We start from the raw sequence: 22,181 nt of genomic DNA on the forward strand, positions 1-22,181 counted from the left end.
GGCCTTTGTTTTGATTTTTTAAGCCACGTTGTGTTTATGCAAGAAAAGCATTTTAAACAACAGTGGAAGAATCACTAACCCTAAACCAAGATACCATTCCTGTTCAAAAAGTGTAGGTATAATGAGTTTACAGTCACTTGTATATGAGATCAAGAATAAACTAGACCAGAAAATTATCCACAACAGTCCCAAAATGTTGCAAATTGCATTTGAACACAGTGGTCAGAGGGACTACATACAGAGACCTGTTAGAGAACCAAAATATTTGATTACTGAGGGATTGTAATCTTTCTTCATTATATGTCATGAGTGATTTGTTTTTTCTTTTTACCTTTCCCTTTAATTCTTCCTTAGTTGCAGTGTCCAGAAAAAATATTATCATGTAATTCCTGAAAAACAGCTTTAACTTTTGTCTGTTCCTCAGAGATGCAAGACCAAGCCTTGGGAGGTGGAAATCTCCCTAATCTGAATGCAGCTTGTGTCCCTTTCAGAGAGCAACGTGTAATTGCCAGCGTGATGCTCTTTTAGAACTGCTGTTAGCAAACATAATTAAGACTTTAAGTAAAAGCTTTTCTTCTTTCCCTCCCCAAAATTTTTACAAAGGTGCATGTGTGACCAATTAGACTGGTATGTAGTTTTATTAATTAAGCCATTATTTTTATTGATAGCTCAATTTGTGTACAAGAATTAATGAAAGGAAAAATAATAGAACAGCGTGAAGCGCGTTATTACATTCTGTTTACAGGCAGGCTATGAAACTCAATTTTTGTTAAGTCTCTGTCGACACAGTTTTTTTTCTTTCAGTTACTAGAAAAGGAGGTAATGGTAATAATTTTTTTTTCTATGTCTATGAAGGGAACATAGACCCAATCTTATTAGTTAAGCTGAATAATGAGAGACAAGGCAGTGATCAGGCCCAATATAAACAAAAACTACTGAGCCGATGGATCTCCATCCATCACGGTAAGGAAAGGGCAAGAAACTTGAAGGCTCTTCATTCTGCATCAAATGTTTCTTTTCTCAGGCTTACAAAAAGGCAATGCAAACAAGTCTCCTCCAGAGCATTCACCTCTGCAGAGGGCCTGCTCGCATCCAGTGGAAGGTGACTCTGCTGAGCCACACGTGAGAAACATAACCCCTCACTCCCACCCAAAGTGGAGTGCCACATGTCAAGCAACCTGCCTCTTAGCAGGGCTGGTTTTCTATCTTCCTTATCTGTGAGAATATCTTCCATAAATAAGTGCAGTTTTTCTTATAACTCAGAACCTTCAATGGCAAACTCAAACATTAACGTTATTATGGTAAAGTTTTCCATTGACCTGATAGCTTTTGTGTCCATCTGTCGGACTGTCAGGACTAAATATAACTTGTGTTTAAAGGATTACCCAATCTCTGGGTAGGTTTTCACTCCCTGACATTGCCCTTTTCTTACCATCATCACAAAAAGCAAGGAAAGAAAAAAGAAAACATAACCGAGTGTTAATAAAATAAAGAAGATTAAATTGGGAGGGAATGCAAGGAACCACTATCATTTTGAAGGAGATTTATGAAACTGAAGTGCTACTTATATTGGAAAGGGTGGCCATACATTGTTAAGTCGTGGCACAACAACTACGAAATCATAGGAAAGGATAATTTTATTATGAAAATGGATCGTAAGTATTAATTAGCATTAAAAAAGTATAATTATATATAATACCTTCAGTCTATCTCACTATCTGTTTAGTGATTCATCTAAAGCTTTCATTTCCCCATTTTGTTTATATTAAATTTTTACATATACAAATCTCTCTAAAGCTATTTTAGAAATTGTACTTGCCTGCAGTGAACAACTACTGGACAAGAGCGACCCCTGTAGCACTTGTTTACTTTTCTGAAATAAAACAGACACAAAAAATTAATTAAGCATATTACATACTGTTTCTTTAGCCAACTGTCAAAAATAAGCAATAAGAAAAAGAAATATTGCAGTCTTTTAAGAAATAGTCAGGTTGATAATTTCCTAACTTAACAAGCAGTTGTTACATACATAATCTTGTTTAAAGTTTGCTTCTGTTTTGCTGCTGTAGAAAACCCAGAAAACATCCCATTATCACTGTTGGCTAGGCGTGACCTCCTTTCTCAAATGTCTCATGTCTTAGCTCCGAAACTATGATTATCTTGAGATGCTTTAATTTTAAAGCCAACTTTGACTTCATGAGCTTGCTCAAAGAAATATCAAGGGGCATCAAACTGCATCCAAAATTAAAAATGGCTATTTCAGTATACTTTGTACAATGTGTGCTGATTTGTAAAACCTGTTCTCCCCAGAAAGGCAAATACCAAATCTCCCAAAAAGCTTCTTACAATTCTAAAATGTAATCTATTGTGGTGAAAATAACTAAAGCCATCAGTAAGCTTTCCCGCTTTGGTTCTAGTGCAGAAGTTTTATATCTTTTAACATTTACACATTATTGTCTTCTACAACTTCCTGGTTAAACATTCTCAGTGGCAAGAGAATATGTATGAAGTCAATCAATAAAAGTACAGCTACAGAGCAGGTCTGCTGATATGTAAACTCAGTGAAGGAATTAACTAGTGCTGAAGCAAACCAAGATACTCAATCTAAGAATAGAGCCCACAAAACAGGTTAAATATATTTAAATTGCCTTACAAAAACCAAAATCCCTGCTCTAGGATATATTTTGCATGTCAAGTATGTTACAGGCCCAAAAAACCATAAAATATGCACACATATGTTAACAAGGCAAGCTGAATAAAGGCTAAAATGGGAAAGCATTGCTTCAAGAAATCAAAACCTTTCATTCAATTTACTTGATGAGATGTTTGAGTTTACTGGAGCTAGGAGGTCTCCTATAAAACCATTTCAGAGGGCAGCTTCCAAGGGGTGCCCAGACCCTCTAATCATCCCCAGCTCAGCACAAGCATTACATATGATCCTGACTGCTAAACTGAAGTGAGCTGCTGGAATTTGGCAACTGTGGTACGATGTTATTATGAATTTTAAATCATAACTAACCTACTGAATCATTTAGTTCTTGGCTGTTCATCTATTCACTAACATCTGTGCTGTGAAAACATGCATATATCTTTAAACACTGCTTACAGTATAGCCTGAAGATGCCTAAACTTCTAAATCTAACATGGAGTCAGTATACCTGGAACTCAACACAAACAGACCACGAAGATGTTGGTGATGTCCTATGAAACCCTGTTTTCACATTCTCCTTTTTATTATTTAAGATTTTAACCAAACTTGGTAAATAATTCCCTTTAAGCATTACAATTCAGGAATATTTCAAAATTCTTACTCTTTTGCTCACTGATGTAAATCGTATTTGCAGAGACATTCTGTCTCTATTTATATTCCTTGGATCTAAGTAATTAATGCAGTAGAACAACATTCTATGAAATAAGTGGTAATTCATTGAGAAGCACCCGACTTTAAAAGTTAAATGGACCATTTATATGTCCATAAATGCACATATACGCAAGCACTACCAAGCTAAACTTCAATGATGTAAGCTGCAGTAAGCGTTTTCACATGAATGAACCATTCAATGCTTGACGGCCATATCTGAGGATCAACTCCTTCTATACAATATAAACCTTGATATTTATTTTTTGGATTGTGCAGTAAATGATATTTGAAATGTCTGTAACAACATTTGATACAGTCTGCATTCCCCTAGGTGCAGATGGTCATCCTCCCCCCACCCCCCATCACGTGCATTAGTAAAGAGTAGTTTTTGCATTTAAAGTATTAAATAAAAGCTAATCACTACAGAGGGTTATTTACCGTTTGGTTCGCGCCCCCCCCCCCCCCCCCCCCCCCCCCGCCACCCGCCCCCCCCTTGTGTGGTTCTTTTGTTCCTTGTATGGCACCACTAATATATTTGCATGTTGTAACTATCCATTTACCAAAGTCCTAATATAATTTCAGTAACAACCTCGATCTAAACCTCTCAGTAAATCAGACAGCCAGAGACACATGTTAGGGAAAGACACCTTATGTTTGTCAGTTTTATTGAAGGCGTTTCAAACATTTTCATTATCACACATTTCAGAAAACACATTAAAACAAAGGGATTCAATCCAGCTGGTTCAAAGCTTTGTCTATATATAGTTTATGAAAATATTTAGAAGTGCAGCAACATCTCATTTCATTCTTAGTTCTGGCTAATGAGAGTGAGCTGAAAATTCATCAGTAAGCAAAGTTCTTGAATGTTGAAGAAAATATATATTATATATATATACATATACAGGAAGAATTAACTTAGAAAGAATGATTAGTAGTAATACAAACCAACCCTTGGCTCATTGAGTGAAAAAGAAAACATCATGCAAACCATCAGCAAGCAAAAGTCAGAGGTCGTTAGAGGCACAGAAAAGGGGTTTCCCACATTGTCCCTGCAGCAGAGTCACAGTTTCCAATGATCACTTTTGTGACTATGCAACTGGGCTCATATTACTAGCTGCAACATCACAAAAATGACACTGGCAACCGCTAATTAGCTGGCAAAATAAGAATTTGTCCATTTTTAAAGTGAGCAGTGTTAGTAAATGCCATTGCACACAGCGAGAAGTGATAGCATAATAGATATATATTTTAAGCAAAGCCCTCACATGTGATGCTAATTATCTTTTAGCTTAGCAGTCCCTCTTTAAAGTGTAAATGTGCTCCCTCTGGGCTCAAGAAATATTTAATTACACATATCAGTGCATGACTAACAAGCTAGTCCAGAGCAATAATGATTGGTCTATTGTTCAAAATGAAATTAGGACTCCAGAAGCATTTAAAACTGACCAGTGGTTTCTGTAGTAGCCTCGCCTCTCAGGGACTGTTTTTTGCACAGAATTTTTAAATATATAGAATAATCTCTTATTGGCAATTTATACCTACATTGTGAAAGTATGATAGATTATTCTGCAAGGTTTAATGTATCTGCTAAATGCAAAATCATCTAAAACACTGTCTGATACATAGTAACGAGAAATGTAAGCTTTAAGTTTTCAAAGAGACTTGCAAAATTGACTTCAATAAAAATTTTAAGGTCCATATTTCCACAGACTCTGGGCAAGGTAATTTTGGGAATCCAATTTTTCTTGGTGATGAATTATAAAAAATAGAGGGTTGGTTATGTATATGCTTAATTTCATATATGTATGTGAATATATAAATATACACACATATCCATATATATATATACAAACACACTGAATGCACATAAAACCAGATAGATTAAAAGAAATGATAGCAGCCCCTTCCTAGCAGTACCCTATTACAAGTATGGTAGCACTGTCAGACATTTATTCTGGGGGCTTTATGACTCAGCTGTCATAATCCAGCAGAGTTTGTACTTTAAATAGGAAGCTTCAGGTGCAAAACATGTATTGTATAAATGAATTCCAAATACATTATTTTAGCAATAGTTCATTAGGTTTTTTCTCATTAAAACCCAGCAACATCAGATGACCAAGAAAACTGAGATTCATAGACCAGATATCGTGCATGCCAAAATTCCCTTTCAGGCGGAATTTTACTATGCATTCAGTATTGAGTTCATTGTACAAAATCTGCATGTAGCAAATGATTACAGTACCCTACACTGGACTGTGAATACATATGAAATGAACACTCAGAATTCAATTAAATCTTAACAGGTTCATTCCCATACTGGCTTTAAATACAAAGAATGGCAGCTCCACTGCTTTTCTCATCTAGTTATAATTTTTCTTTTTCAAAGTAGTGCACAACACTTCTTCAACATGGCTATTTAACCCTTACACAATGTCACTCTAAGAAGTGCTTTCTTGGCGATGTGAACTGTGACTTACTGTAGATCTAACCCTGCAGTTCATGCAGGGACCTCAATTCTTACTTGAAGCAAGTCGGAGTCGAGGTGCTCCGAACTTCAGATGTCCTGGCTCTACAGGCTCATTTATAGTCTAGTTAGAACTGCTAGCAGATCTCCCACTACCAAAGGAGCAAAATCGGACGCTGTGTTTGCTCCGTGCTGCAGCCTTGCGTGGCTTAATGGAACCAATTCAGAATTTTCACTACAGAAATTCACTACAGGCAACTTCCTTGGTTGGGAAAAAAAAAAAGCAAAGGGAAAACAACCTATAAAAAAACACATTGAAGTTTGAACCCAGAGAAGAAAACCTTGAAAATTCAATTACAATTTCAACTCCTATGGCCGTGCTTCCTTCCTCCACTACTGCTTTTGTGTTGCGACTCTGTAGCATATCCTCATATTCTTACCTAGCCATAGCTCCTAGTGACTCAGTACAGCTGTACTCCGTTACTTGACCTGCACCGTGTTAGATGGCTCCCTGCTTTGAAAAGCTTTGCATTATGGACAGGAATACTGATGGATGTAGGATGGCATTTAGTCCTAAATTTTTGAGGGTCAAATCTTGCCAACAGACAACTGTGCAACAAGCTCCCGTTGGATATAAGCCAGCTTCTCCCCTCAGGTGCAGATGCGTAATTCCGACTGGCATCTGTCAGAGCTCCCAGCACTTATTGGAAGAAACAAGTTTGGACCTTTTGAGCACTGAGCCCCTTATAATCACTTGGGGGGGGGGGGCGGTTTGTAGATAATGTGGTAGTACAGAGGGAAACATGCGATCCCACAAGCCACTTGTGAATTGAGAACCAACTCCCCAAACCTCCCGGAGATTCTTTTCATTAATCATAAGCGCATCACTGTGGATTAGCTGATACATGCTAACACCTACACATGATGCACTGGGCACGGTTTGCAATCAAATGAAGATTATTTCACTCCAGTATTTATCATGCATGGCTTTAATTTTGAAATTAAAATTTAGATAGACACAGCAAACATTAGAGAAGGTGGCAAGGACTTTCACAGGTTTTGCCTTTGTATATTTGTATTTTAAAGCCACGTTTACTTTCTTTAAAATTCCAGAGGGCATGCTTTGTCAACATTTTCATCCGCTTTCTCAAATTCCCACCTTCCTGTAGCCAAAGAAGGTCTAAAGACCTCACTGTTAGATCCTTACGAGCAAACGCTCCCACAGGAATGCCATTATTGCCATATGTCTCCACTGCGATTTTTTTTTCCAACTGTGCTCATACTACATGATTTATTTGTAAGATTCCTGCAGTAAGCATCATAGGGGAGCCAAACAAAATGCCTGGAAGTTGCAGAATGTATAATTACTTGGAAAACAAAGAAATACAAAAGCACTGAAGAGCTGTACAAAGGGAGGAAAAGTATCGATCTCTAAATGGGAAATGAGTATGTCTCAAAACCAGGCAACATCTACGTGTGAGGCAACACTAAACATCAATCTACTGCAGATTTTTGTGTTAGTTTAGCATTGTGGCATTACAGGCTGAGGAACCCCCTTTCAAACCAGAAATATTTAAAGGACAATTAAAAGGATTAGTTTAGGTCCTCAGTTCGGTATCATCTTAGACAACCTGTCATACTTTGTGCTTTACCTGCGGAAATCCAGAAGTGATCTTGTGGAAGCAGGAACCCTCTGATCGTTCCAGCTGAGGAAGTGGAACTGTGTCACTGTGCGGGTCTCATTTGTCTGCAGGTTCTTCAGGTAGAAGCTCCTCACAAGGAAATCCTCACACCAGATGTGCTCAGAGACAAGGTTTACCTACACCCCACAGGAAAGAACAAACAGAGATCAGCAATTTCAGTTGCAAGCCACGTCTTCAGGACTGCAGGTGTAAGACATCTGGGATGAAGGAACTGCACGAGTTTTATTTTTATTAGCAAATTGGCCATTTCTGGGATTTTTTTTTTTTTCTTAATGTACCAGTCAGTGTACTTGTCAGGAAGGGGTTAGCTGCCATTGCCATTTTATTGAAAACATAAAAAAAATTCTTGACAGTTTTAATGCAAAAGAAAAAAAAATTACTAATTGAAATATTTTATCGTTATGTGAATACAAAAGACACTGCCTTAAAATATGTTTTTAAAAGACTGCCGGTCACTTTCTACTTGGAAATTCCCACAATGCATTGCCCAGGCTGCTCTCAGTGGTCTTAAAAATCTGAGTTGAATTCACATGAGAAGTGAAAAGTCTGTTTCTTCTGCTGTGTAGCAACATAAGCATTAAAAAAATGCAGCTTATTTTTAGAGTTCATCTTTCAGAAAATGTGTTTGTTCACATTTTAGTTTAAATAACAATATTTCTTCGTACTTCCCTGCTCTTTGTATTAGGCATTGTGGTATTATTTTCTTCCTCTACTCAGCTGGACAACTGGAAAAATCTGACAAACACTGCCAATGGTACATTTTGACAAAATGGGGGATATGATATTTTGAGCTAGAAACGTAAAGCAAAAAATACAAATATGTATTTATTGTTGTGGCTGAGGCAAAAGGTAAAAATAGATAGCATTAATTAGCTGTATAGAGGCTTTTCCACAAAGATATACATATGGTTTTCCTAAGGCAAAATTCACTAGTTCTAAAAATACTATTTTCCTATAAAATATAAAGACACAGTTTCACATTTCAACCACTTGCAAAACCGCTTGAAAAACAAAATTGTCCTTTTACATTGTAGTACTTGGCTCATTATTTACTAGATTGTATTCAGCAGAACGTACCTTGCTATTAAAACTGCACTTGATTTTTTCTTGCAAATCTAAAACTAGTCGAAGGCACATGAAGAGTATTTAAGAGCCCTGAGCAAAACCTCCAGGTTAGATCAGCTTAAACAGCATTTTGCCCCCTATGAAAACAAGCCGTACACTTACTGTCACGTTTGCAACCAGATACTTTGTTTAGGTACCTCATAGATGTGGTAGAGGTTTGACCCTTCGTCTGGCCAATAGTGGTAGCACTGTTTGACTCCGTTTTCTGCGAGGGGTGTCAGCATGACAATAACGACACAGCCGTTCTCCCAGACCATCTGCAGACAAAGAAAGACACCGTGGCCACATTGTGACTGCCTAATTACTGCGTGACATGTATAATTACTGCACTCAGACACACAATCAAAATTTATTCCATTCACAGGAAATTTATTTCATTTTCATTAGACACTTTTACTCTGCAGCTGCTTTCAAATCCCTGAATAAACTGGCACCATATTTTGTAGGCGTCCATGAAATATTAAAGAATTTCCAGCGATTTCAGTTCGGGTTTTCCACAAAATCTCTCCTTGTTCCTGGTACCGTGTTCAGCTGCTTTTCTGTCAAACTTTTAGATCCACAAAGGGAACACTGAATGATGCTTGCAGAACACGCAGCTATTTGGGATCTGATATTTAATGCTAAAGCAGTATGGACCTACTAAAGTCTCATGCAGTGAAACCTGTTTGTGTCCTCAGCCCTCTTACTTTTCACAGTTTGCCATGTAGTAAAAGCTACCAAACTGCTGCGTTGCTGAAACAATCATAAAAGTTGCAGCTGAACAACAGTAATGAGTAAGAGACAAGAAAAACCCAACCTAAAAGTGTTCTTCCAGAAACATTTCAGATGGAGAATCGTCCCTCCAAAAGCATATTTATAAAAGGTCTGTTACAAATGTGCATGACTTTATCTTTCTTCCTTTTTCTTTCTTTCTTTTAAATTTTCCTTCTTTGCTTTCTTTCTTCCTCTCCCTTTTTTCCTCCTTTTCTTCTAGTTTCCTTTTCTTTCCTTTTTGTCTTCCTTTTATTTTTCTTCATTTTTTTTATTCTCCCCCCCCCCCCCCCCCCCCCCCCCCCCCCCTTCCTGGGGTTTTTTTTTGAAGGTAGGAGGGAAGCCCAACTCCTGCCGCAGACCGTGCACTCACAGAGCACAGGTACAGCAGGAACAGCAGAAAACAGTGTATCTTCACTACCAGAATGATCACTTAATAATTTAGACCAGCTACAGGGTAGGATACAGGAATCCAATGCATTCTCAACTAAAGGATTTGTGGACGTCTCCCACAAACAGCAGAACAAGCAATGATGTTCTGGTCTGGCATATCTCTGTTCCAAACACAGCCCATGGCTGAATAAAAAGGCTCCTATGAATTAATACCAAGCAGCATAATCACTAAAAACTGTTATTATTATGCTGTACATTGATGTTATATTTGCATACAACTTTCATTGTCCTTTTGCTAGCATATAAAATTACTGAATGAAGAGTAAACTGCTCTTTTTGTGAAGGGTTATGTTTATTTCACAGAAATATTTATAAGCAACTGTATTGACATGTAAATTTTGTAAACAAAAAAGGCCTTTGTCTAAACTGTGCAAAGATGAGATGATACATTCAATTCAAGGATTATTTTTTTTTAATTACATATCAAATAAAAAGGTTTCCCATTCATGGATAATGATGTTGTCTTCTCTTTTAAGAACAGCTTGCCTATAGAGAAACAAATAAGGTTTTTCTTCCTTTTTTTTCATTTTGCAACATAATTAAAATAACTTTTAAAACCAGCTTAGAATTATTTAGAGAAATGAATCTAGGGTTTGCACAGAATAGGGTTATTTATAATTTTGAACAGAAGTGGGGAAAAATTACTATTGAATGGGACAAATAAAAATAATCTTCCTTATCTTTTTTTGCCCCCCTTTAAAATATTTTTTAACTAAAAACTCTGTAATCCACTCATCCTCCTGTCAAAAACTCACAGTGCCACAAAACCAGCAAAAATACTTTAAGATGACAGATGATTTATTTTATAGACAAATGTAGATTTGTCATTTCTATCTTTATTGTATTGCATTTGTTTCAGGCCACAGCTGGGCACCTTCTCTGTATGTAAGGAACATGATACAGATTTCATTCATTCTAACGAAGTTTCATGTTTTTCAGTCAGCAATCAGACTAAGATAAGAATTCAAAACATGTATCTTACTTTAAAACTAGCCTCACTAAATCAGTACTTTCATCACATAACAATTTAATGTGCCTCTAGAAGGTATAGAAGCTCATTGAAGCCATTACGAAAATGAGGAGAAACACAGTTTTTATGAGTGTAATAAAAATACAATGATCTAGACCATAAACTAATCATCTAGCACTCTGCTTGTGCCACCCAAGTGTAACATTATAAAAGCCCACTCGTTTAGAGAGGAATCCTTACAGTTTGGCAACCCTGTTCATTGGTTCAAAGATGCAGCATTTCATTAGAGAGAGGCTGTCTGCATCTCTGAAGATTTCATTAAGCATAAATCCAAATGAAAGTTAATTTAAACAAACAATTTCAAAGTTACTCTGGGGCATAATATTTCTTTTAGGTCATTGTGTGAAAATGTAGAAGTCAAATCTACTAAATCAAGAAGGCAATACAATCTAGTGCTGTCATCCCTGTTACAAGAAATTGTCACTGCATCTCCTGTGTTTACCATTGAGACAGGATTTTCACTAAGACTCACAGCCTGTGACTGGAGGACTACGGCATTTTCTGTTTTCTTGATAACTTAAGTATTAGACCACCAGGTTGTTTGTTATCTGGATTTCTTCCACATAACACAGAAGCAGGAAGATTCAAAGGTAGTTCACAAAGTTTTATACTGTTGCCTGTTCACCACCCCATCTTTAATTTGGTGATGGGTTTTTCAGAAGCCACATCTCCCAACACCTAACACTCTGCTGTTCTCAGAGTGTCCAGACATGGCCATAAGCTAGCAGGAGGCCCCAAGGAGTGTGTATTTGTAACTAATGAGGGAACAGCTAGCACGGACCTGGTCTGCATAATCCCAGTACAGCAAGTGCCTCTGGTTACCAGAGAGATATTTCAGGCTGGCTGTATGAGGCTGAGATGCAAATCCATAGTAATTCACGTAATTCTGAACTTTATATGCTTGCACAATAGAAAGTAAGTCAATGTATGTAATATAAGAATAAAGAGAATATCAGGTTCTCAGGGCAGAGATTTTTCTTTATAGGCAGAGCCCAGGAAAATTAAGCCTTAAGACTCTAAGTGTCTATAAAACCTAAATATATTCTATATATTATATACATATATATATTTATAATATGTAAAACTAAACTTTTAAAATAACTTAGCACAGGCAGTTTCATGTTTGAAATTTACAGTAATATTTTCAGAAGGAGAAGAAATGTTGAATGGAGTCTTCTGAATAGAAGTGATAAAGTCTGAGTTACATACAGGAGTTCACTATGCATCCTTTGCTGAAGACAGCATATAATTTTGTCTGATGTGTCTACCTTCAGCCTATATGCCTAGAGAGTAACATGTTAATGATCTTTAATGAGGTTCTGTTGTATGCATCATTCTCAAAACGTTTCTTAGACAAGAATAACACCATCCTGTTCTATTTATTGCAAATTAAAGGCTGAATTCTGGAACCCCAAAACAAGCAGTGCATTTGACATCCACAGGATTCCCTGTTGATGAAATCCACCACGTGTAGAGAACCTCATGCTGTGGTTACCCAGCATGCCAATCCCATACAAAGGACTTTCACATTGGGATAAATTATATTTAGTATGAATTGCAAAGGAGCACAGAATTGGTTTTTCAAGTAAGGAGAAAAATAAAGTCACAAATAGGAGAATCAGTGCTACAACACTACCACAAATCTGATAAAACACCAGTTTTTGACAGCTTATATTTTAAAATGTCCTTGTTTACTAGCTTGTAAATAAAAGGTTACTATGAATCCCCTTATTTTTTTCAGACACTTCATCATTTTGAAGCTTCTTTTTATAATGAATGATCCTCCCCAAGCCCCTTTTTCAGTCATTTTAAAATTTATTTTAGTGATGGGGATATGACAACATATGTACTCCTCCCAGACACTCTTCTTTTGATGGGGCTGGTGGAGAAGTTTCTAAAATGTGATGATTTAGAAGTAAAAAATAGACGGGATAATCAGTTAAATCCAGCCTGTTCACTAAAAATAACAGGCTAATCACACCAGCTGCTTTCTGGGAGAGATCTCCAGTAAACTAAAGAATTTACCTTTTCAGTCTTTTAGGCTTCCCAAATAGTTGATAAATGCAACTATTTGGAAAAACAGACAAACAAGCAAACAAAACCCAAATAATTTCTAATATAATCAAAACTCAACATGAATAAACAAAACTCCTAAAACAGTAACAAAGCAAGGTACTAACTCTTGCTGGATCAGACAATATACATCCCACTACATATCTTGAAAGTAATTAACTGTGAATTCTTTCAAGTTCTCCATGGGAAATAGGAAACATTATACTGAATGGAGACAGTCAGAAAATGGTATTTTCTGGAATATTATAAAACCAAACTCCATTTTTTTTAATGAGTTAAAAAAAAAGGCGGGAGTTTTTAACTGAAAATAAAAATAATTGGGGGAAATTTAGCTTTTTGTTATCAACTAGAACTTCACAACGTATGCCAGTCAAAAAGCAACCTTTTTTGTGAAACCTTGTGGTTGAAAATGACTTATCATTTTGACACGAAAAGGGTCAAATCTGGCACTCAGAGCTGTCATTTGAAAAGTCATTTGCAAAGTTGTGCCAGGCAGCTAAACAAATCTGTAGGTCGAAAAAACAATGATCAACAATCTATGTTTAATTAAAAAAACTACCTGACTCTTGCACTTGAAAAGACAGCTTCAGTGAGGACCATATATAAAAAACGTGGTTGTTGGACTGGATCCATGTCTTATGTCCTGTTGTTGCAGCAACACTTGTTTGGAGGTCAATGGGAAAGGCAAACGCAAGATGACTGTATGTGTTGCAGTAACTTTGCTTTCTCAGAAAGACATAAACTGCTCTTATTCTCAGTAGAATAAGAATTATTCTCAAATTATTAAATAATTTAAATATGAGTGTTACTTAGTATTGCGGTGCTGACAAAACCACGTTAAGGAGGGACAGTCCACCAAAATCACCAGTAATTAGCGTTTCACTTCAGTATGGGAAAGGTGGAACCTAAGCAATAAAGGGACAGACATTTTAAAGGGACCACTTCTAAGTACCTTCTCCAACCAGAGCCATAATTAGAAGTGAGCATGGTAAGCACACACTCCTTTACTGAATGCCCATGGAATTCCTAATGCTATATTTATTTCACATGGTTTGACAAGTTACTAGAGCTCTAGGGGCTACTGTTCTGTGCCTATCTCTCCCTTGCTGTTTTTCTTTTATTAAATTAAAATATGCATATTTTACACATTGAATTGCTTTGTGTCACGTTTCATCTGTTCTTCTTTCTGAAGGTGAGAACTGATTACACACACAAGAAGTCCCATTCCAGACAAGGAAAATAAAACTTGGGAATCAAGACTGACTGAAAGCACTGTGTTTTGCACAGAAGAACAAAATGCAGAAAAATAATTTAATCTGTAAATTAATTTCAGCACTCACAAAACATGCTGAACTGGGAGCACAGAAAACAGCAATTAGAGCAGGGGAGGGTTTGGTACAGTTGTTCTTACTCAGCCTATGGGCTTGGAACGCCGATTTTGCAGGGAGACTCATTCAGCTACTGAGACATGGTCTTTTGCCCACTGGGATTTGCCCTTAGAGATCACTGATGACTAATCCTTTTTACACGGGAAACAATCAGCTGACAGTATTTTATATGTCTTTTGTTGAATTCAAAAACTGGAAGAGAAAAGCAAATGCTGCCAAGAAGACATGGAAAGATTTATCATGTTCTGAAGACCACAGCTCAGGAATTGGGTTCTTAACATGCTGGTGTGATCTGGGAGGAAAACAACAGTCAGTTTTTTGAACCGAGTCTGATATCATACTGCTGAATATGGGTAGAAAAAAATAATTCTAAAAATAGTTTTAGATTAAGAAATGCAGGATTGACACCAATGAAAAGCAAATGGCAACTGAACTCCCTGGCTCAGACTAGGGCTCTGGTCTTTACTCTCGGGATTTTTTCTGCACTTTACATTTAATAGTCTTGCAATAAAAATAGAAAATAATTAAAGGAGCAGAGATGAAGTGTCCCCACTTTCCATAATGACAACAGTAGTAAACCTCCACTCTAGCGAGCTTTCTTTTTGTTTGTTGGCAAAAGATGCCCAGCTTTAACAAGAAGGGTGAAGATAATTCCCATTTTCAAGAGTATTTAATGTATTGTCAAACAGTGGAGGAAAGATGGCGTAATGAAAAGCATGAGTTTGATTCAGATGTAGAATGAAGCTCTTTCTCACTTCCTGGACGAGCTTCCTAACCACAAAGGGGCAGCACCTGAAGTTTTCCTTCCTGGTCCTGTCTCCGACTCAGTGCTGATCATGAGTGCTATCTGCTCTGTCATTCCTGCCAGACTGGAGTCCTTCAGGGACTAAGGTATCTGGGGAGGTACCTAGTCTCAGCTACAGATCTATTCAGGCAAAAGCCAGGGAATTTTCTGATCCAAGCTACAAGTGTTGATTGTATTTAATCTCATGACATACTGTTGAAGGTGCTTTGAACCTTACTGAACGTCTGAAAAGTATCATATTTCTCCACTCCTTCTGCAGAAGTTACATAACATTAATATACTTATTATGTTGGTCATGGAGGGAGGACATCACAGAAACACAACAAATACTTACAAAATTATATGTCATATATGATTTAATTTCCTAAGGCAACTAATGCATATCCTCTTAAGTCACTTGGCAGGAACTTCCTGATCCCTCCCTCTGTTTCACTTAATATGGTAAAATAAAAAAAAATGAAAATGTACTTCCCTCCAACAAGGGCGAGAGAAAGAAGGTCAAATGTGGGTAGATTTATGAAAGCAAGGCATAATGTGGGGTATTTTCCAGAAGGAAAAATTATGGCCTCCTACAGAAATCTCCATTTGGATACAACAAACCTTAGCAGACATGCAATTTATAAAAATCCATCCTTTTCAGTGCAAGGACAGTTGGTTCTAAATATCCTAACTCCTAGGGACAGTTTTTTGCATATTATTATCCCTTGCTTCTTAGAATACTTTGCAAGTTAAGACATGTACTTCATGTCAAATACTTCATGGAATTATAACCCAGCACATACGGAAAATAATAAAATTTTATGCCTCCAGAATTATTCACAACATGGAACTCCTGCTGCGAAAACTTGTTATAGATCAGAAATGTTCTGCATCCCCTTTCTTTTGAATTATGTTCAAAGAGATGTTGAATTTTAATAGTGTTATGTGAAAGACCTGAGTGAAATCTCACTGAAGCTGCTGGACAAAATCATCACCTTTCATTCAAGATAAATGTAAGAAACAAGCAAACTCTTTTATGGAGCTTGATAACTGAAATTACAGAAGTTATCATCAAAAACAAGAGAAACATGAAGCATATGGACCCATGAGTTTCTCTAGAAACTGATATGCTTAATGCAGAGAGGCATTAATCAAGGGAAGATGATTAATCCAGATAAGCAGCAAAAACATGTAAAAGGAATAAAGAAACCACCAGCACAGCTCGACAAACTAGCATTGTGATCCTGGCAGAAGAAAAGCTGAAAGAGAGGTTGGGGGTAAAAGACTGGGTGAATGAGGTTTCGAAAAAGGAAGTTATTGCCTGTTATTTGATTCTGCCTTTGTTCAAGGAAATAAAACTCTGTACCTTCTTTGTAAATAAAATGGAACTGTATCAAAGCAAAACCTTATCCTAAGGATGAATTCTCTTTCCAGCTGAGAAGAAAACAACTCACAGACCTGGCAAATTGTTTAACCACTCAGGTAAAAATGGATTAATGCATGTGAGGAGAGGCATCCAGTTTTCAAGAAAGGGAATCGTGAGGTGGAATTCCCACTGAACCAAAATAGAATCAATGAAGGAGGTATCTCTCAGAAATAGTAATTGGTAAAAAGAGATGAAAACAAGACCAGATGAAATTAAAAGAAGGCTTAAATCAGCTGGAGGCTTTTCAAAATTAATTAAAGTAGTAGCTGGAAAATTTCCAGAGCGGTCTAAGAGATGACATGCAGGCAGAGATGAAATCTCTGCTTGAGCTGCAAACACAGAGTATCCAGACAGATTAGGAAGCCCTGTGGCAAAACAGATCAATGAGATGACTGACAACACAACTCCTGCAGGCTAGAAAGTTTTCAAAGAAATAGGTAAGCCAGGAAAGTTGGAACTAACTTGGCATTTGCTGACTTAGAGGAGCTATGCCAAGTATATAAGGAGCTGGAGAAGTAAACTGGAGGGACACAGACAACTGTGCAAGTCTGATGCCTGGAAGTGGTCTTACACCATTAAGAAAAGCCACAGTAAGACTCTTGGCTTTTTTATCATTATTATTTTCACAACATACAGAAATTTGAACACCATTTGAAAATGACCAATATACAGGAGTTTGGACTATCTCCAGCTCAAAGGCTGCATCTGTGAAAGAAAAACTTCCATCAAGCTGATCTCTCTCAGGTCAACATGAAAACTCAAATGAATAGAAAGGTGTACAGAAAATGCTGAATCTAGTGGCTCAAGTTAGATGGTACCGAAGAACAACACCTGCTCTTCTTCCTCACCTTACCAAAAAGGATATAATCTTCCAAGAAGTGGTCACTAGTGAGATGACTGAAACTGGTCCCCCTCCAGTTCCATAGTGGTACTAGGCATGGATCTGCTAAACAAGACGTGACTGGACAAAGCATCATCAATATTTCCTGAAAAAGCTTTGCCCAGTTTGGGAAAGACAACACACTGAGCTGACCACGATCTCTGTTCAGATCTGGGCAACTTGGAAACAGTAAATGAGAATTTGATTGCTAAGTGTCTAATAGCACTTGCACAAAAATACTGGGCAGTGGATCAACATAACAGGTTTTAGAGGGGTGTGCCAATAAAACTAGGAAAAAAGATTATCCAAAACTACATTGCCTGTTTGGTCTTAAATAGAGATAATGGATGTGACCACATGATCATGTAGATGACAGACGTGAAGAGCAGCAGACACTGCAGAGCTGTGTTAGAGCTAGGCACCTCATGAGCTCCTTTTGGAAGGAGCTTCCTCCAGACGCATGTGTAGCCTTCTCCTTCACCAACTGGCATTTGGTCTGTTGGACCACTGAACAGTTGGTCTAAAGTAAAACCTACAAAGTAAGTAGTGTGACATTCTACAAATCCATTCCTAGTGGGCCACACTGCTTGCTAATGTAGACATCGTCACTGATGGGTGGAAGAATCTATTGAAATTTCAAGGGAAACTACGTTTAAAAACTGTCTCTGGAATTTGAGCATGAAATCTAGACAATCAGAACAAATCAGCAGCAGTCTGGATTTCATTACAGGTATCAGCTGTGTTGTAAATGCCAAGAAAGCTGTCTTACACTTTCAAGTAAAACAAATGCTTTGTAGACAAGTTTTTTCAAGAAATCAGCTTGAAATGCCTACAAAAGTGGAAACAATTGTAGTAGCTTCTTGCTGGGGTAGCCTTTCAGTCAAGATAAAATGGAGTGGCTGGTGCCTACCATTCAGCTAGGCTCTTGGGAATATTAGCAGTTTAGTCTCTGCAAAAATAGGAAGCAATACATCTAGTAAATATTGCCATAGAAGGTGATGCCAAGCTCCAAGAGTTTCTGTTGGACTTGCTAGAGCATGACATTGTGCATTTAGACAAGAAACAGCAGAATAGTCCCAGGTCTCTCTGGAATCAGTCACTCTTCTCACTATCAGGCAGAAAACTGCTTCACTGAGCACACAAAAGGGGAAAAAAGCAACACAGTTCAGCAACAGCTGGTATTAAGTGGAGGAGGGAGAGGGAGAAGAATCACCGAGAAGATGTACGAGGAATGAATAACTGAATCTTTAAACAATCCCTGGTGGCAGCACCATGGTCTGTATAAACTACAGAAAACTGTATTCAGGTAAACATCAAAGGATTCTGCCCTGACCGGAGTTAATACTCTTGTTTTCATAGCAAGTTCAGGTTTCCCTGCTTTAACTTAAAATAGGTGCTATTAGTTGAAAAATGGATGTAAACTTTGCTTCTGCATCTGGACATGAACCTCAACAACTTCAAGCCGTGGCTTTTGACCTGCGCAATGGACTTACTACGTTTCAGCAGTTACAGATGCAGTGTTCTCTAAGGAGTTAATCTCTCCTGGCTTGTTTATTACACCTCATACCCTGGGCCATGTAAAAAACTTGGGACAGGAACCAGCACATCGATATGTGATCTGTAGGAAGTTTAAGAAAAGTGGGTGATGGACCAATCTGACACAGGTAGATTGTTATGTTGAAGTGACAGACGTCATAAAAATAAATGCAAGAAACAAATTTGCTATGGAACCTAATAGAAGAAACAATAAAACAATATCACATCAAAAATGGACACATAGCCACACTTGAGCAGAAGCTGAACCATGGTTGCCAAATGGTTTCTGTGGAGATATTTACAGCAAATCCGGTGGGGAGACGGAGTGAACCTTCACTGATGATAACTGGGAGGAGAAATAGCTAAAAAGAGCAGAAGGAAAATGAAGGAAAGTGAGGACTCCCCACTCACAAATAGTACAAAGAAAAAAAGTCAAAAAAGAGACCTTTTGAGTACGAAGAAGACTGGATCACAGAACAAAGAAGTAACGTTTCAGTTCTAGTCTCTGTCTGTGCAAAGAGGTTGCCTAACTGTGCAAATTGGAATGGGAAAAGAACAAAATGTATCCTTCATACAATGTTTTATGATTAATTCTCATTTCTGTGTCAGCAGCAATGCTTATACAAAGTGTGTTCTTTAAATGCCTTCTTTAAAAATGAAAACATACATTTTTTCAACATGTAAACAAACATACGGGTAAAAATGTACAAAATGTAAAAGTATAAATACGCAAAAATATACAATTAAAAACCTGGGCCTTAGGAATCATAAAATGTCATTACAGAATAGCTAACATGGTATTTGATTTTGCATGTTTAACTTAAGAAACACAGTTTCAAGTATCATGCTTGTTATAAGGAATCCACCTGTCAAGGGAAGAGAGATCCGTCTTCTCAACTGTGTCTAATTACCAAATAGTGAAGACAAAAATCACAAGTTACTTGAAAATTTAAGGCAGACCAACAGCTCAGCTGACTTCAAGCAGAAATCATTTGCTCTGCACTTCTAAAAACCAGTCTCAAAATACCTCAGACTAAGCATTTAAATATCCAGGCATCCAATATCAAACAAGCTTTTTGAAAATGTCACAATTCCTCATCAGAAACATTAGGAAACTGTGACATGGAAAGCATCTTCCATAGGGATCAGTTAACATTTTCTAATCATAGACCAAGTGATACAGTTGAAGAGAGATGGTGATTTCAACTGATGCAAGCTCCTAAAATACAATGGCACTTCTGAAATTTTTACATAGATATTCTGTATCTTGAGAACAAATGTTTCTAAATTCATAATGCAGAACAAAAAATAAAAACATATGTTCATGTTGATAATAAGCCCCAGTTGGCTTCTTCCCCAAACAGCTTCAGTAAGCTTTCAGGTGCACTTTTACACTTACAAAGGAACATCTAACACAGCATATCCATCACACAATTGCACACACCTAGCCTGGCAGTGTGTGTATGTCCCAATCTGAGAGCTGCATGAATGCATAAAAAAACCTGCATGCAAAGTAAGCTCATATTTGTACATCAGGAACCACTGCCTTTAGCCCCAGTCCTGCAAAAAATTGTGCCCCTACATAACTTTATGCAGCAGTGTCTTAACTCAGCCTTTTACTCAGCTACCTGTGGTAGGGGAAATACATATCAATTCAAGCATTTTGGGGAACTGGGACATATGAGAAGTAGGTTTCAATGAAAAAATTCGTGGCACATAGTGCTAGGTCCTTTTTGATCTGGAGAGTGACAGTGAATTCTGTCTACACTCTTAAGAAGGTCAGGCCCTCTGAAAATCGTCTAGTCCTTGGCAGTAGTTTAATTACAGAGATCTAGCACTAAAATATGAATACTTTGGCCTGAGGTTTTCAATATAATTTCCAGATCAACAGAGCCTGTCATATACATAAATGGCTTGAATATTCATGTGTTAGATTTTAAAAAGACATTTGAATGTAGGTTTTTCCACCTATTGTGACTCAAGCAAAACATATTTTTATACACCTTACATTTCTACAAGCACAGGAAAACATTTGACTTTTAACACAAATTTAGTTTTCAAAGAGAGGTTTAACTTACCTGCCAGAAGTCAGCAACAGTAGCAGGGAGAGGGCCCTGGGTGGCAATATATGCAGGGTTTCGGGGGTCATGGTCCATCTGGAATAAGGAAAGCGAACACAGACTGGATTTATTTAAAAGAAAATCCCTTGCTGTCTTAGAGACAGAAAAGTATGTGAGGGCAGAAACGAGGGGCTTCCTAAAGGACTATCGTCTCCCCCCATTCTTTATTGGCAAGCAAAGAATTTTATTTCTAAGCTCAGAGAAGAACTTTTTCCACAAAAGACCGATACTACCAGATGAGTATCAGCAAACATGATGAGCAATGTCCTAAGCCCTCAATATGCAACGTAAGATCATTTATGGTGGTTGACAAAGGCATTTATTTGAGATCAGTACTCGTGGTTTCATAGCAACCTAGGAGCCATTTGAAACATTTTTCTACACTGAGTGTTAAGAATGCTCCACACATCTAAATATGTTCTCCATTTCCATCGTGCCAGTCAAGGGCACATGTAACTAAAAACCAGCAAAAATGGGGAACAAATTCAGTTTCTGGCTTTTTCTGGTTAGCTGATTTATCTAAATGCATGGATTTGGCCTCAATAGAGGAAGTTCTGCCTAAAGACCTTAATTATTACATTTAATTCAAGGAGCAGAAAATTCACTGAGCAGAAAAAATAAAGAATCTAAGAAACAAAGCCATCAAGAGTAAATAGGATTAGTGTGTTACAATGAATGTTTTTGAACTGATGGGTGGTTTTCTTGGTTCTAAATCTTAGGACCCATTCTGCTGAAAAAGAAGATCTGCTGATAGGATTATAAAACAAACAAACTCATTCTCACCCTGAACTGGGCAAGACAAAACTTTGAACATAAAGAAAAGAGACCTAGTTCAGCTCTCAGATGTGCGGATGTGACTCAGTGACAGTGAAGTCAGCGAGAGTTAACTTATACCCGTGTAGCTGAAGGCAGAATTTGTCTCAATACACGAATCTGTTCTATAAGTAAAGAACTGAATAAGAATGAATGTGAGTCACATTTGCATTAACAGGCGTCTACTGAATTTATTCATAGCCTATCAAAATTTTCAGTGATGGTACATGTCAGCGTAAAAGAAGGCACCTCATAATTATGTGCAACATAAAAGA

The 22,181-nt window shown here is 37.4% G+C and overlaps 1 protein-coding gene across 2 annotated transcripts in view; it reads right to left on the reverse strand.

Annotated features, from left to right (window-relative positions):
- PTPRN2 (protein tyrosine phosphatase receptor type N2) overlaps positions 1–22,181 on the reverse strand; it is a 685,048-nt gene that overhangs the window by 26,595 nt on the left and 636,272 nt on the right. For both annotated transcript variants that reach the window (XM_074899931.1, XM_074899932.1), the window contains 4 exons: positions 21,052–21,129; positions 8,791–8,910; positions 7,478–7,644; positions 1,820–1,873 (listed from right to left, as the gene is read on the reverse strand). In XM_074899931.1, the coding sequence (XP_074756032.1) occupies positions 1,820–1,873; positions 7,478–7,644; positions 8,791–8,910; positions 21,052–21,129 (419 nt within the window). The remainder of the gene's footprint in view (positions 1–1,819; positions 1,874–7,477; positions 7,645–8,790; positions 8,911–21,051; positions 21,130–22,181) is intronic.

The sequence above is a fragment of the Athene noctua genome, chromosome 2 (genome assembly GCF_965140245.1).
Source record: "Athene noctua chromosome 2, bAthNoc1.hap1.1, whole genome shotgun sequence".
NCBI classification, from domain to species: Eukaryota; Metazoa; Chordata; class Aves; order Strigiformes; family Strigidae; genus Athene; species Athene noctua.